This window comes from Periophthalmus magnuspinnatus, chromosome 10 (assembly GCF_009829125.3).
Source record: "Periophthalmus magnuspinnatus isolate fPerMag1 chromosome 10, fPerMag1.2.pri, whole genome shotgun sequence".
In the NCBI taxonomy this organism is placed as follows: domain Eukaryota; kingdom Metazoa; phylum Chordata; class Actinopteri; order Gobiiformes; family Gobiidae; genus Periophthalmus; species Periophthalmus magnuspinnatus.
In genome coordinates, this window is record NC_047135.1 from 11,030,838 (window position 1) to 11,047,422 (window position 16,585).

At 35.4% G+C, this 16,585-nt stretch overlaps 1 protein-coding gene across 1 annotated transcript; it reads right to left on the reverse strand.

Annotated features, from left to right (window-relative positions):
* Positions 1-8,834: 8,834 nt before the first annotated feature.
* On the reverse strand, positions 8,835-15,641 carry cab39l1 (calcium binding protein 39, like 1). Its single transcript, XM_033974033.2, is given in 12 exon segments — positions 8,835-9,063; positions 9,863-10,006; positions 10,481-10,546; positions 11,769-11,780; positions 11,782-11,829; positions 12,289-12,338; positions 12,341-12,456; positions 14,159-14,277; positions 14,429-14,506; positions 14,508-14,585; positions 14,667-14,817; positions 15,313-15,641. Coding segments are annotated over 11 exon segments (1,038 nt in total). The 5' UTR covers positions 14,793-14,817; positions 15,313-15,641; the 3' UTR covers positions 8,835-8,862.
* Positions 15,642-16,585: the final 944 nt, after the last annotated feature.

Consider the following 16,585-nt stretch of genomic DNA (forward strand, 5'->3'; position numbering starts at 1 on the left):
ACAACGTATAGAAATTTATTAGTAAGGGAATGATAGGTGGCGATGGCCTAGCTACTTTTACAGTGTGTACAGTGATGGAAAAATGCATCACCTCACGGTTAATCTCAGTCCTCCAGCCAAAAGGAGCACCCAGGGCAGTAGATGCTTATCTTCACTAACTACACTAGATGCACCTTAACCGGAGAACCGCATAGAAATGTTCAGGATTCAATCAAAGTGGGAGGAACATTTTTTCTGAAAAGAGAAGACAAGCAATTAATAACTACCACAACATGTGTTGCATATTGTCATGACAATAAAATATACATTTAAAATAAATAAGGGGGCACAATTATTAGTCCTAACTTTTTTTGTCTGTACAGATACTTGTTCAAACGAGCATCTAGTTTTGATAATGGTTTTAGGAGGTTAATTATACCAATATATAGGCATCTTGTTAGCAGTTATGCTGATTAGGTGCATGTGTGGCAACAAATGTGACGCACTGGGATGTAGCTTTAACTGCCACAAACTTTCTTGTTTTAAATCAACTTAATGCCTTGCCTTCTAAAAATTCTAAATAGCTAAAGGAGTAATTTTACAACACTTGTGAAATTGCTGGACAATGTTTAGAAAATGATGAATTAACCAATTTGTGAATTTGGACTGACAAACAAACATCATAACCAATAGCACCCGTTTTGCACAGTTAAAAAAAACAACTAATACATTTCCTATACCCTCTAATTTTTAATAGGTCATATTTTGGAACATAATTAAAGAATTATGAATAATTTCCCATTTGCTCATTAGTTTTGGATAGCTCTTGCCAAAAGTGGCGCCAAACTGTGAGGATGATGCGCATACTCACTTAAAAAAAAAAAAAAGACCGTATGATTTCACATCCACGTCACGACGTAATAACAAGAGCACGCTGGAAACACGCGCAATTAATTTTTTACGTTCAATTAAGGGATTAAAGATTGGAATGAAGCGATCACGTTTAGAGTTACATGCAACAATGGACGGAGCACAGTGGAACAATGGGTAAAGTTGTGCGGGCTGCGATAGATTTTGCACACAGATTAGCGCCTTCAACCTGCCCCTTTTAATTATTAAGCAGCGAAGGAACAAAGATAGCAAGCGGATTTTCAATGGAGTACGTTGGAAGGACTAGATATATGGGCAAAACGCACTCAACCTGCAGAACAATTAACATTTAAGATCGTAGAAGTCCATTGATTCAGTGTAAATAAATATGTAAACAAGTTGCATTTGGCACCTTACCCGCTGATGCGCAGATGTCTTGTCCAGTGCTGCAGTCTTGGCCACGCTTTCGCAGCGACAAAAAGTTTTGTCACGCATGAAATTGAGAGAGCATCTTTTTTTGTTGATTTTCTCTTTGTGGGGGTTGGGGAAGGCGGTGGCAGCAGCAACGGAAGAAGCTTGGTCACAGATATCTTGTTGTCCAAGGCCTAAATGCATCCATCGAACCCATCCGCGCAAGGTTTTGGAGTAGCGTCAACAATTACGCGCGAGTTTCTGTGCAAAAAGTCGAGTCAAAACGCACTCCTAGAATTGTGTTGGTTGCAGATAAAGCTTCCCTTATTTGAACAACGAGCTTCAGGCTTGTATCTTGACCTATAACCTTTGTATAGACCCTGCCCCCACATTGCCTCTTCGCTCCCGCCCTTATCGTTTTACCCAAAACAATCGCGCGCAGCGTTCAAACTACTAATCCTACACATTTTTAGACAACGCGTCCCAAATAATTAGCATTTTAGATCATTTTTGGCACGATAAAATCACTTCTTAAATCCCTATAAGCACGTGGTCTCGATATGGGAATTGGAGCAGCGCCCGTAGCCTTACATGCCTCCTTCCCCGAATGAACTTGGCCTAGTTTCCCATGGTGCATTTTCACGGCGGTATATAGGCTGTGATTGGTGGACGTAAAGAAAAGACACTGGCGGCTACTCGTTTGATTTCTGTGCGTGAAGTCCTTTTGGTCACATGTGTAGCCTTTATGTCTATAACAATCCTAAACCGCACAATAACGGTGTAAATGCATAGTTGATTGAGTTGAAATCTATGGATAGGCTATAGGATGTTAATGCAGGTGGTTTGGAGCTAGTGCACTTTGAAATGCTACTGTTTGTTGGTTGATAATAATTTAAACCCTTATCAAAATATTATGATTTATTGCTTTATTGTTCCTTTGAAGCAGTGGTTTTCTACATGTGGGATCCCATAATTTGACTCTGGACGTTTAGTTGTTGTTAGTTGTGACCCACTTTTCAAAGAGCCAATAGGTCTACTATACTTTTTCTTTATTTTTTTTACCTTTTGTAATTCATGCTGATCATACTTTATATTTACGAGGCCGATTATTGTTCATTGCCTTGTGTGGCACCATAACAATGGCAGTAAAAGTCATTCAGATTTCTTTAAACTTTCACACGTATTTGAAAGTCAGTATCAGAATTTCTACTTCTCATGATTATTTTGACATCAAACTGCACCAAATATGAACACAGAAGACTACAAAATTACTTTCCCTTCTTGTATAGACTAATGCAATAATGTGGCAACAAAATTCACCTTAATCCTTATTTATGTTAGCAGAGCCTGCACAATTTTTTTGAAGACTTTTTTATCACTTTCTAAACATTGTAATTCATGTGAAAGTAATGAGTCTAAATGATTATAACCTACAAATTTAATAACAATTTCATGGATCAAAAGGAAGCATAAGGGAAGAACTGCCAGGAATAGATAAATTTATCCAATCAGCTAACAATGTTGTTGGATGTGGAAACAACTGCTTGACAGTATCCCAGACAGTCGTTTCTCTATCATGGTTAAACACCATAGTACCAACATACATATTCCTTAGACCCAGTGTTGAACAAGGAAAGATTAACATTTTACATTAAAATATATATTGCTGTACAGTTTAATACAAACCACCACAATATTAAGACATTTGCGTAAAGTTTTATTCTTATGAAGGCTCACACTTGAATATTTATAAAGTTATGTACAGTTTTTCTCCCAGTAAATAAAAAGAAAACATCCATAGAATTTGGAAAAAGGAGAAAAAACAAAGGCAATAGGAATAAAATGGAAACACAGTTATAAGTGTATAATTTTATGTTAACCAGTGATCTTGAGTTAGAGGTAGGGTTTAGACATGAAATGCGTTTTGTATTGGTAACTAGGAGCTAATAGTTGTCTGCAGCGCCCTCCAGTAGATGTTTAGGTGTATTACAACCCTTCCAAAGCTAAAGTAGTGGACAATTAAACATACAATTTGCAAAAATAGAGAACTTTACAGATTTCAATACTTGAGGAAAAGTCCACAAACTTTTATCAGAGGCACTGCAGGACTACTGGCTCCCATATTGTACCGCATTCACAGCATTGTTAATATTTTCAAGGATATTAAAAATATATTGACCTTTTTTAAAAACAAAACCAAGCAATATTTATAAGATTTGTTGTTTATAACTTGAGCATACATTTTGTGAGTATAATATTGACTGAGGGTTTCAGTGAAAAATGTTTCAAAAAGTATGTAGGCCTAAATATAATATTATGGCTTTTAAAAATGATTTTTTATTTCATATTGTCCATAGTCATAGTTTTGTCAAATTAATCCTGAGGCAATCTGCACCATATCATTCATGGTTTTATGTATTGGTGTATATTGAATGAATTGTGTTGCTGTTGTTACTTCTCCAATAAGTATGCTAGTCTATAAAATTCTTTACACATTTTAGTCAATATCAGTCAATCCATCATGAAAGACCAAGAACAAGACCAAGTCCATCCCTAGTCAGTCCAAAATTGCTTATAGCAGTGAAGGTATATTAAAGCACTTGGAATAACATTTTTGAACAATGTCTTGTATTAACTTTGGTTTAAAAACTAATCAAGGGGTCTGCAATTTGAAATGATCTTTACAATCTAAATGTGTTTAAATAAGGCAAGTTCTCCATCGCAAGTCACTGTGTTGCAATTCAGTATGAATTAACATTTGAAGTGGCACCGCACTATGGAGTGTTTACGGGTTCAAAACTGGTTTTCCATTGAGAAAACCAGGTCGCAGTCCTTGTTCAAGTTTGAATATATGTCAAGTTTAGGCATGCATACAAATCAATGTGTATTTAAAATTCAAATAAAATACACTGATCAGGTTTAACAATAGGATTTCAGTGCACTGTGTGTTTGAAACATTTCTAAGCCAGCCTTGTTTGTATACTTCAATCATCTGTCATTGTATCTTTCTTTGCATCAATTTTGCTGCATACTTTAGAACACCCCACAAGACCTGCACTAAACCAGGACTAAACCAGAACTAAACCAGGACTAAACCAGGACTAAACCAGGACTAAACCAGGACTAAACCAGGACTAAACCAGGACTAAACCAGGACTAAACCAGGACTAAACCAGGACTAAAGCACCTCCAATAGACAGTGGGCAACATGGCTAGTAAGAGTCAGATAATTACAATAATCTGATAACCAAATAAATACCAGATTTTTTTTGTGTGTTTAGATAAATCTTATCATCAAAAACATCTGTTACACCTGTCAGTTAATCAATGGATTTTTTGAGTAACTGTTGTATTTGGAAGACAGTTTAATGAGTTTTAAAATAACTCAATTCAACTTTAATAGTTTCCCTTTTATATTTATCTTTGCCACATTAGTTTGCCTTTTTTGCATGATTGTCAAAACAGGTGTGAACAATGTGAAAGAAATGAGATGTACTAAACCAGGTCTAACCCAGTTCTAACCTAGGACTAAACCAGGTTTAAACACTTCACCATATCTGCAGTTTTGGAGATGCTTTGAACCTAATCATCTTACTTTATCAAACTCAAATCCTTAGCATTTCTTCCTACCTTTCACACATTTACTTTGAGGATCAAAAACTATTTTGCTGGCCAAAAGAGGGTTGCACTTAATCATAACATTATAAACCTGATCAGTGTGTCATTTAAGAGGAAAGTAAAGGAGAAAAATCAGCATTTGCAAACACAAAACCCATGAGGTATATTCTAAATAACTGTGCGCACAGACATCGCTCCACTAATCTCCAAAATGCCATTACAGGGACAGCAGCAGCAAGTTAAAATAAGGCAATAATCTAGATATATATTTTAAAGCTACACAGCATTAACTTTGTGAAGTCCAATTCTGCCAGCAGGCATTTGAACTCAGCACAGCCAAGATAAAAAAAAAAAAAAAAAAAAAAAAAGAAAAAAGAAACAGCCAATCATCATGAGACCAGGTATACCATTACATACACAAGCTATAGAAGTGACGGTAAAATGCTAATCAAATGTTAGTAAAGACTACATTTCATTCACTCGTTCTCCATTTTCGCCATTCAAATCTATTCAGCAAATACTTACCAAATTTTCCAGCTACCAAATTTTAGAATAAAAATGTAATTTGCTTGTTGCTGGTCTAATAAACATAATAAATTGGAAGTATTTAACATGGGGGTAATCTGTAACTGTGAATTATGTGCCAATTATCAGGAAGTAAAAACAAGAGCAAAATTCCCCAAACTAAAGCATATGTGAAGAATTAAAGAGAAAACTTGACTTGTTCTTAAATTATTACTCAAATATGTTACAAAGAGGATACTCCCACAATTTGGCTGCAATGAAGTGCTTGTTCGAGTTTACATTCGGGGCAGTCTTAATAAAGAAAATAAGCCAATACATCAACCATTACGTGCAAACTACTTCTACGTAACATACCCTTTTATAGTAATTTAAGAAACCATTTTAGATCAGTTACTATTGAACGACATGGAGAGGACAGGACATTGATTTTGCTTTAGTCCCATCCTTGTCTGGTGTACTATGTAACTTTTCTGGTTGAGAGTCAGCTACCTTCTTGTCTCCATGGAATGCCATAGTGTAGAACATTCCAAGCAAAGCAAGAACATTTCCATGGTGACAAGCAGGTCATGGAAAAGTTACACATTGCACTTTAAGTTAATTAGAAATTTTGTACCACCTCAAGGCATTCATAATTACATGATGTCTTGGGAGAGGGTTATGCTGTTTGGTTATCTCAAGTCAGTATATTGTGTCTTTCCATATTCCATTTTTGAGACATTTTTTATGTACACAGCATCTTTTATGTCCACAGCATTTTTCAAAATGAATCTTTGCCCAGCACTTCAAATCAATAAATATATACTCAATAGTTCTCCAAAGTCAATCATTGCACTCTTATATTTAGTAGTTTTTCTTTTTGCTGTGGCCAATACCTCAAGCACTATACGCTAAGTTTCTATTTCGACCCTGTACACCTTGCCAAAATAAAATATCCCTCCACAAAACATTGATTCGTCCCTGGTTTGATTTTCGCCTCCTGTTCCTGCTAATGGACCAGCGAGGACAGCACAGCGGGGTGACATCTGACCTCAAAAAATATGCTTGCTAAACTATCGCCTAAAAACAACCAACTGCTTCTACAAAATACTATGGCGTTGTTCAGTTAAGTATGGCAAAAATATAGGAACAGTAATTGCTAGGGCTGGGGAATACTTCAGATTTGCTATTTCAAATCATTTTTTTACAATGTCCTCTGCAAACAACTAAATATTCCTTTGGTCAATGGGGCTTTATCATAGAATAAAGAACACGCTAACCCCGTCTTTTAGATCGCTACTAACATGTTCTGAAATGCAGAGGTCTGAGTGTTTCCAAATGTATTCAAAATGTGCATTATGAACTGGATTGACAATAAATCTCGTCTAATTGCAATCTCATTACTTGTCAGAAAAAAAAAAGAAATTATATATTTACTCCAAATTGACAACAGTCAGCAAAAAGAGATCACAAGTCGGTCTTGTAATGATGCAAATGGAAGGGCATCTGGCATAAAAGTCACCAGCTAATAAGTATACAAATGATTTAATACGGTAACTGTGAAGCCAAAAGGAGTAAATATAAAGGTAAATAATGCTAAAAATTAGTAGATTGTTTTCATGCTTCAGCTTCTTGTTTAAAGGTGCTATTTTTAAGCACTTTTTCAAAGATAGTTAACAATTCAGAAAAATATATTATATGCGCAAAAGTGCTAATTTTTTAATCATTTTGAAACCCATGGATACTTTCTATTGATGGAGTTGTGTTGTGAACTTTGCCATACTAAACTCAACCTTACACCTTAAAAAACAAAACATGGAAAAACAATTATCTTTCGTATTGCCTTGTGCTGCTGACCCTCTGACTCTGCGCTCATCTCGTCTGTATAGATCAATAACATCCCTGTACAACAAAGAGAAATATCACAAATAAGGCAAAATACAAGCCACGTATTTTCAACAGTTTACCAAATAGATACATTAGAAAAATACCATCTTTCTATCACCGCTAAATTTTAAAATATAGCAGAATCGGGCCTTTAAGAACATGTACATAATCATATTGGCTGTGAATGAAAAGGTAACAGTTTGACGCCCAATATTAACTGGACAAAGGTATTTTTTAATATTCTACGGCTTAAGAATGGTTTGAAATAAGAGTTCTTGGCCCACTCAAGTCTCTGGATGGAAATTAACCTCCACATCCAGACTAAAACACAAACAAAAGGAAGTAAGGCTTTTCCTATAGTTAATATAATATTTAATAATAATAATAACAATATTAAAGCATGTCTTTTAAACTCTGTTCGCAGCGAAAACCACCACTCTAAAATCTGGTTCCAAAAACAGAATTATCTACATGAAATAAAACGACTTCAGAATGATATTAATCTTGGTTTGGTTCATGCAAAAAACATTTCTACCATAGACTGTATAAAGAAGTGGACTAAGGGAGTGTGACGTCACCCGAATGAAGCCAATCGAGAAGAACAGTTACAGCAGCCAATCTGCAACCAGGGCCCATATTTGGAAATCCAAGCATGTGTATCCTAACGACCAAAGGGCCAATCGGGCCAATCAGGCCAATCAACGTTCATTTATAAATATAGTCTATGGTTTCTCTTCTCTACAAGTAGCCATTCCACATTGATATTACTGTGGTGTTACGAAAATTGCACTATTAATCCTGTTTGGGTCTGGTTTGATAAAATTTAGAATTAGGGCTGCACAATATTGGAAAAAATTGTGTTATTTTACATGAAGAATTGCAATATCAATATCATTGCAATGTTTTTGACTCAATGATTTCAGATATAATAAAGCAAAAAAAAAATTGCATGGTTTAATTTACTAGTGAAACTGTCAAACTAAAAACTTAACAGACAAAAGAAAGACTAAATCAAGATTAATTTTGAACTAAATAAGGAAAATCATTAATAAAATCTGCTTTATTTAAACATATTCTTTTAAAGCAACAGTGCATTTTTGTCAGATGGAGAGCCTTAGTGTTATTGTAATATATTGAGTTTGTTGTGAAATTGATTATTCAGTATCATGAGAATGATACTTGTGCGATATATTGTGCAGCCATAATCAGAATAAGATTTTCATTGTTCCTATTTGAGTACAGTCCCACTGGCAAACACATAAGACTAAAATGAGAGAAATAAAGTCACTAGTCATAAATATATACTAAATATATATTATTTTACATAAATATTGAATTAGAAACAATATTGATGTAAAATAATATAGTTGTATTAAGTAATTTATTCTAAAGTAATCCCAATTTCTCAAACCAAGATAACATTCAGAAGTCCATGTAGACATTGTTTTTCCCAGAGAACATTAGGTCCCAGAGGACGCTAGGATCCAGAGGGCACTAGGATCCAGAGGGCACTAGGATCCAGAGGGCACTAGGACCCAAAGGACACTAGGACCCAAAGGACACTAGGACCCAAAGGACACTAGGACCCAAAGGACACTAGGATCCAGGTGCATCCTCTGGGGAAGGGGCTTTCTTCAGGTACTGGATCTGTTTGATCAGGTAGTTCTTCTCGTCACAGAACTGCTCGTCCTCGGAGCGGTCTGTCTGGAAGTGGCTTAGGAACTCCACCAGTTTGGTCTGGTTCTTCAGCAGGATGTCCAGAACAGGCTGGGTCTTGTTCGGGTTCGCCACAAAAACCTAAACAGGGAAAAAGAGGTCATAGGTCAGCAAAGAGCCTGAGGTGCAGAGTTTGATGTTCAGATTTGAATTAGAAACATATTTATTAATGTTTGAATGTATAATGTAGCACCTTGTCAAGTTCTTAAAGCATAATCCAAATTCAGCCACTCTCCACAATCTATTGTGGCCTGGGGCTGACTGACACCTGCTGACCATTATGCATCATTCAAACCAAATACAGACAATGGAAAGGTGAATGAATTGAGTGGGAAGCATGCCCCTCTTATTTTCTAAGAATGCAAGAGGGTCTAGAACCAAACAAAAAAGCACATCAGGTTACCATCGAATTTGGGACAATCCAATCATAGCTGATTATTTGTAGTATCTCTCAAAATCTCTTGAATGCCCTCATGAACTTCTTTTACCTCCAATTTTCATAGTTGAGCGCTTACAATTAGGGCTTAAATAAGTTAATCAATAAATAGCAAATAATCGGTTATTTCGACAATCCTCAACTAATTCAGTAATTGAATCATCTTTATCTGGAATGCACACAGATGCTAAAATATGCCATGTGCTATGAGAAAAGGTTTTACGACTCAAGAAACTGCATCAAAATGATACAGGAAATGCATGGATATGGTATTTTGTCTGTACATTTAGCATCATTTTGGTCATTGTTAGTAAATATTCCATTTTCATAAGCCTTTAGTGATCAAAACAACTAATCATTCATATAAAATAATTATCTTGATTTAATTAATTGATCAGCAAAATAATCATTAATTATCCAACCAGTATCTATCCAACATCTGACCTTAAAAACATGGAATGCTTCAAACTGGATGTTCCTGCTATTGTCTCTGAGCAGGTTCATCATGAGCTTCAGGTTTTCTGCTCGGCTGATGTACTTTGTCATCACCGTGAAGTTGTGTCGGTCCAGGAGGAGTTCTCCGAGAAGCTAAAGAACGGAAAACACAAAAGAATTCAATGGAATTCATCTGGAATAGGTGATAAACTATAATGGCATCTGTTCCTAAGGTGATATAAGGTGATAATAATAGTAAGGACTGAGTGATTTTATCTATTTATTTAGTTTTAAAAATCCGAATTACTTTTATTCATCTCCAAGAGGAAATTCTTTTCATTATATACCAGCAACCAACCAGCAGAAGAATAGAAAGTTTAGAAAATTTTAATATTTAGCCAGGGATAATTCTCAACATGAGAAAAAACATTAATCATAATTATAAATTCGACTATACCAAGTGACAAGCACACAACCCTGTGGAGTTACATCATAATATCAAGCATCCTAATATCACATTAACTACATAAATTACATGAGAACAGGGCATTAAATTAATCGTTTATCCCTCCTTTTTTTGTTGTTCAGACTTTTGGTGAGAATTTGTGTATCAAGCAGAGTGCGTACCTTCAAAGACTGCCGTTTGGTCACATAGTTGTCTGAATGGAGCAGCTTTTCGTACTCTGTAAACACCTGAGAAAGAAAAAAAACAAGGTTAAAATTCCTCTAATACTAAATCATTATCCCATCATCACCACAATATTTAAATGGAAGATAATTAGGTTTAATAAAAGCTGTTTATATGTGGGTGTAATGCAGGTCTGGTTTTATGCATACATAAATAATGCAATAATGATGTATGTAATGTCTTGTATGTTACAGCACTGTGAATGGAGACTGGGTTTGTGTCGTCATACCAAAATTAACAGTTAGCCTAATGTTAAAACAATGAAGATTTTAAGATACAAAAATGGGTGTTCATTCAAAAGTATTCTGACGATATAGTAGTGAGTCAGCAGTTTAGGTTGTTCCATGGCTCTTTGTTTATGCTTTTACATAGTTTTGGCTAATGCATCTCTAAGAATGTTTGTACAGTGGTAGCAAATATAATGGATTTTGCCAATAATATTTGTTTTCTGACATTCAATCCTGAACTCTATTGCAATTGAATGTTTTTTAAGCAAACTCACATTTCTATCTCTTCTAGAATAGCCAATTCATTTTCTATTTTCTATTTTCAACCTGTGCCACTGGGTCATCCATCAGGTTTCATCTATGTTTCTTATACAGATGTTAGATAACCATAGCAATGGCCTTCAACAAAATTGACACCACTGATAAATAAATGGTTTTGTACTTTTGGAGACTGTCTGACCTCAAGATCCAATTTATAACTTTGCTGCAGTTCTTCAGCAGTGATTTATGGAGAGATTTTGAGGCAATACAGAACCGTTCTCCTGACAGTTCACTGTGTATCTTTTCGGTAGGGTGTCCACCACCTGCTTGCCTCCATGGAGATGTCATTGTTTTACCTCAATGCTCTACCATATGCGTATAGCATCAGATTTATTCATCTCTTATTTATTCAATTACAGGCAAAACCAAATGCCTTAAAAACAAGCAGTCTTTCTCTGATTACCCTCTGGGCTGATTAATCCCAAGCTATGGAACATTCTATTTAAGCAAAGCAATCGTCAACATCTACATGGAAACAAGCAGGTGTCAGACTCTCCACTAGAAGAGTTACATAGAGCAACTTGAAAACGTCCAATTCTTCAAAACTCAAAATTATTGCTGCATTACTGATGTTATAATAAAGTAATGGCTGGAGCAGGCATTGTTTGTCATCATCCAGGTTTAAAAATAGGAAAAAAAACAGCAACATTACTTCAAAATATCAAGTTACAGAACCTACCCTGTCATAGTTATTCCTCCAGGAAATCAGCACACACGATTTTGTGTCTTGTGAGGAGATCCTGTAGCAACAAAAGAATCACATTTACAGACAATATAGCAGGTAAAAGAAAAGTATTTTTTAGAACCTTCCAGAGAAAGTCTTTACATGTGTAACAATAGGCCATAGACCAAAATATAAATTTGATTGTGGGGACTCCCTAAATGTTCGGCAAGGTAAATAAAAATTTGCTCCGCCCCCTGAATGAAATGCCAAACATTTATGGACTCCCTTTAATTGTGTGACAGTCAATGGCTGCAATGTGCACTCAAAATTAATTATGGTCAGATTTTTTAAATTAAAATGACTTATTTCTTTTATAAAACATAAAATTAAATCTGATTTCTTTTCTATCATGGGTCACTCTGATTACTCACATCACATTTTGTAGTTTACATGTCATTTATATAATCTTAGGTCAAGAAAATTAGATATAATGAGCTTTAGGTGTGCATGTGAACAAAGCCAATATTTTATGTACCTTAAAGGAGGCAAAAGCATCTGATGCAATGTCGAACGTGGAGAGCTCACATATCTGAAGAAGTTATAAAACTCCTCAGACAGAAGCACCGTTTTGGCCAAAGGTTCATGACGCAGACACTCTCTCAGCATCATCCCACAGTTCAGGGCCACCTCCGGGCTGTCATAGCTAACAACCAATCCCACAAAACACATCCAGTTAACTATTATTTAAAGTGCACATTTTAATGATTATTTGGTTGATGGGATTGTTCCTTTGTTAATATTGATCAGTTTTACATCAGTTAAGTGGCAGTTTGTGGAAAAGTTGAGAAGAAAAGTGCAAAAATACAGGAAGTAGAAGCAATGGAATAACTCTAGCCTATGTCATTACACCAGCAGTTTTGTAGAAAATCCAGAGACCCTTTACATGCAAGGAAGGCATTTTTTCTGACAGTTTAAACCTTCATCAAATAGATTAAGATGTTTGTTATCATGACTGTTGAGTGATTTAGACAAGTTATGGAGCTCATTTACATTATGGTTGTTAGGTAACGTAGAAATTACCTCTATGTAGGTCATATCTGATACTTGTGTCCAACCAGGAAGTAAAATTCAAAACTTCACCAAAAATGAAAAACTAGGGAAAAGAATATCTAATTGCAATTTTTTTTCTAACAAGCATTACAATTGCTATTAGATTTGCAAAATAGGATACAGTTCAAAGTTCACATTTTAAATTGCCAAAAGAAATATGAATTAAAACAACAGGGTTACAGTTTATTCGGAATAAGACAGAATATTTAGTTAAGTGGAGGAAATAATGGTACTTAAAAAATTGCAGCCTTCAAACTGCAATTTTGATTCAATTGTGGGTTAATCTCGCATCCCTAGTCAGAGGCTCAAATCAACAAATTCACAAGTCAGCAGCTGAATAATTGATGTGCGTCTTTCAACTGTCTAAAAACGTCTAATAGGTCTCTTAACCCTTAACTATGGAGCGTGCTTAGCTCAACATAGCAGCTAGATTGCGCTCTCACAGTTCATTCTAGCATGCATTTTAAGTTCAGTTTTAGCTAGAGTTTGAGCAATGTATTGCTTGCATGTAACTATGCTGAGGTGTGGCAAATTAGGTTTTTCACAAAATCCTTATCAATCAATCATGTCATAGGAAAAATCTTTGGGAATTAAAAGTGTAGTGATAATTACATAAACATTTCCAAAAGGCTGACAAATGCTTTGATCTGGTTTTCAAATGGGAATTTCGTTTAAGCAGATTGGAATGACTTTGATTTGCTCACACAAAACAACTATCTCTTGTCATCGGTAACCCACAGGTAAATGCAACATGTTCCTGCTCGCTCCAAAGAGAGTTGTTGAATACACATTCTGGGCTATGGCAAAAAAACACTCCAAGCCAAAGTGATTATAACCCAAGAAAAAAAAATGCATCTGTATTACTAGGGTTGTCAAAAGTATCAAAATTAGATACTAATTGATGTGAAAACTGTTATCGAAACTACTTGTTCAAATACTCATTTGAACAAGTTTTGATACAAAAAAATTTACAGGACAGAAATTAACCTTTTCTGAATAGCTATAGAATGATCTTGAGCTGTATTAGAGCCAGTATAAGACCACGTAGACGTAATATAGTATATGCCCCATGGACCACTATGGAGCCTACTTGGTCGACTGAAGGATTACATAGGGTATAAGACCTCATTTTAATAAAATAAAAAGAAAAATTAAAGTGGTATTATTTCATGTTGAGAATGACATTATATTGTTTAAATAAAGAGTTAATTTGAATGTGTAGGTGTTAAAGGAACTACTAACAAGATTAGTGTTTAAGTAGAAGTACAAAACAGCAGTCTAAAGGGTAAACTTACCCATTTAAAAGCATGAAGAGGATCTGTGTATGTGAAGAGATGTATTCTACCGTGGGTGTGCGGGTGCCAATCTGCCGCCTTACAATGTTACTGAACAAATGTACCACATCCTTCTTCCCCTGTAACAGAAAATAGCTTTACTATCTAGCTTGCAAAAACACACGCACATACATTTTTGCTTCAGGGACTTAATTCATTCAATCTCGCAATCAGTGTCAGTCCCAATTAACAATAATTTGAACACAACAAATAAAGTGCCTCGCTGCTTACCTCAAAATCGATCCTATGGAGGTTTTCAATGAGAGATATGAGTAGGTTGGTGTTGTATAATTCCTGGGCAAGTTGTGCTAACGGCTTCAGTTTGGGGCTCCTTGTCGCCAGTTCCACAAAGGAACCTCTTTTAGTGAAGCAAGGTTTTAGAAATATCCTCGACAAACCTTAAAAAAACAGATAGGTTTTACAATTTTGCAAGCTTTTAAACTGTGTAATAACCAAATGATATCAGAGCACAACTGACCTTTTCAGACTTTTTCGTGTCTCCAGTGTCAAGTTTTTCTAAGTAGGCAACATTGTCCTTTAAAGTCCTCACAGTTTCAGCAGGACTTTTTTGAGATTTGCCAAACGGGAAAGGCATGGCGAGAAAGACAGATAACCCAAGCCTTATAATAAAACAATCAGCGTTAATGAAAAAACAGGACAAATTAATTAAACAATCAGCTTCCTGTAGTTGTGTGCACCAGGAAATGATTTTTTAAACGCTGTCCTACAAAACAGACAAATTAGTTCAGCTGACTGCATGTATTGAGTTACAGTGTTAAAAGACCATAACAACAGCCATAGCTAGTTACCGGTGGCTGCTAACTAGTTACTTTTTCCGCACTGAACTAATTTGCACTAACTTTACACTTGTATGCTATGTTTGCAATGCGATTACAGTGCCCGTGTAGCTTTGCAGAACAATATACTAACTTCTCTGTTGACTTAAATGTCAAATGAGGCCAAAAAGGTACGTAAAAGTTACATTAGCAGCAACATTTTAGTAAGTTTTAACTAGCTTGTGACCTAGTTAGCATTAGCCACAGCAGTAACCACAACAACGTAGCGTAAAACAGACTGTAAAAAGTGATGAAAATGCTGTTAGCAATCACACTTACCGACTAAAATAGGGGTTGAAGACTTAAAGCAGGCTGTGGCTAAAGCTTGGCTAGCGAGCTAACAAGTTTAGCCACTTTCTTTTCGCTCCGTTTTGATCCAAGTTTTATCTGATATCTGAACACTAGTAGTCGCCTATATCTAACGCCGTACTAACTAACCGTAGCGAACTATTTACACAAACTAGCGACCTTCATAACTTTAATTTCCCATGTAGGTAGAGGTCTGAACTCTTGCCCGACTGTCACCTAACTTGCTGGCAGCCTGGATGTGGAGGGAGAGCCTGTCTGACAACTTATTTCCCTGTTCTCAGTGTAGAAACTACGGTCTGTCCTCTCTGATCATCGCAGGGACAAGGGGTGGGTCTGTTTTTGCTCCATACAGTGACTGACACCGTTTTTTGGCCAATCGAAATCAAGAAAAGACCCACATGGCGACACCCTCTCGACGCCTCGGGTTCGTTTCGTTTTGGGTTGGTTGGTTAGTGGGTTTTTTGGAACTTTTGCCGTAACTAAAATTATGCAATTGCCATTTAAATGTTAAAAAGTCAAGCAGCTGTGGGTACAGTAGCCTAAAATTGATCTTAAGTAAGAACACTTTTGCTATTACTTTCATTATTATTACTTAAGTAGGCATACAACACGTTAAAAGTTAAATCATTTAAAAAAATATTTTAGTAGACCTAATAATAAAATAAAAATATGCATATTTGGTGAAATAATTGTAACTAACTGTTGAAACTGTTTGGAGGTATATCTGATTTCTGATTTGGGAGGCTATAAAGACCATAAGTGTAATACAAATATTGCTCAAGAATGCCATTACTGGAAGTATTAGCTAGTAAAAGACTAACTGACACAATGACTAATATGGTACTATCTGTTACTGTAGCTCACGCAATTAGACTGTGCTCACTACTGCATTCTTAGTCATTTGTAAAACCTAGTTGGATTAAAATAAATAAATACATTAATTAATAATAATAATAATAATAATAATAATAATAATAATAATAATAATAATAATAATAATAATAATAATAATAATAATAATAATAATAATAATTTCTGTCAGATAACTCCAATAATCAACATGTTGTGTATAACCTGTGTTCCTAAACATTGGTGGTCCATGGTTTCACTACAGGACTATCTGTAATCCAAATGAAACTTTCCATCATGTCATTAATTTGTAAATAATAATTTCAGTTATTATTTAACTTATACACAAAAGGATTCTCCAATGTTTAACTTGTGTATTGTCAGCTTTTCATTT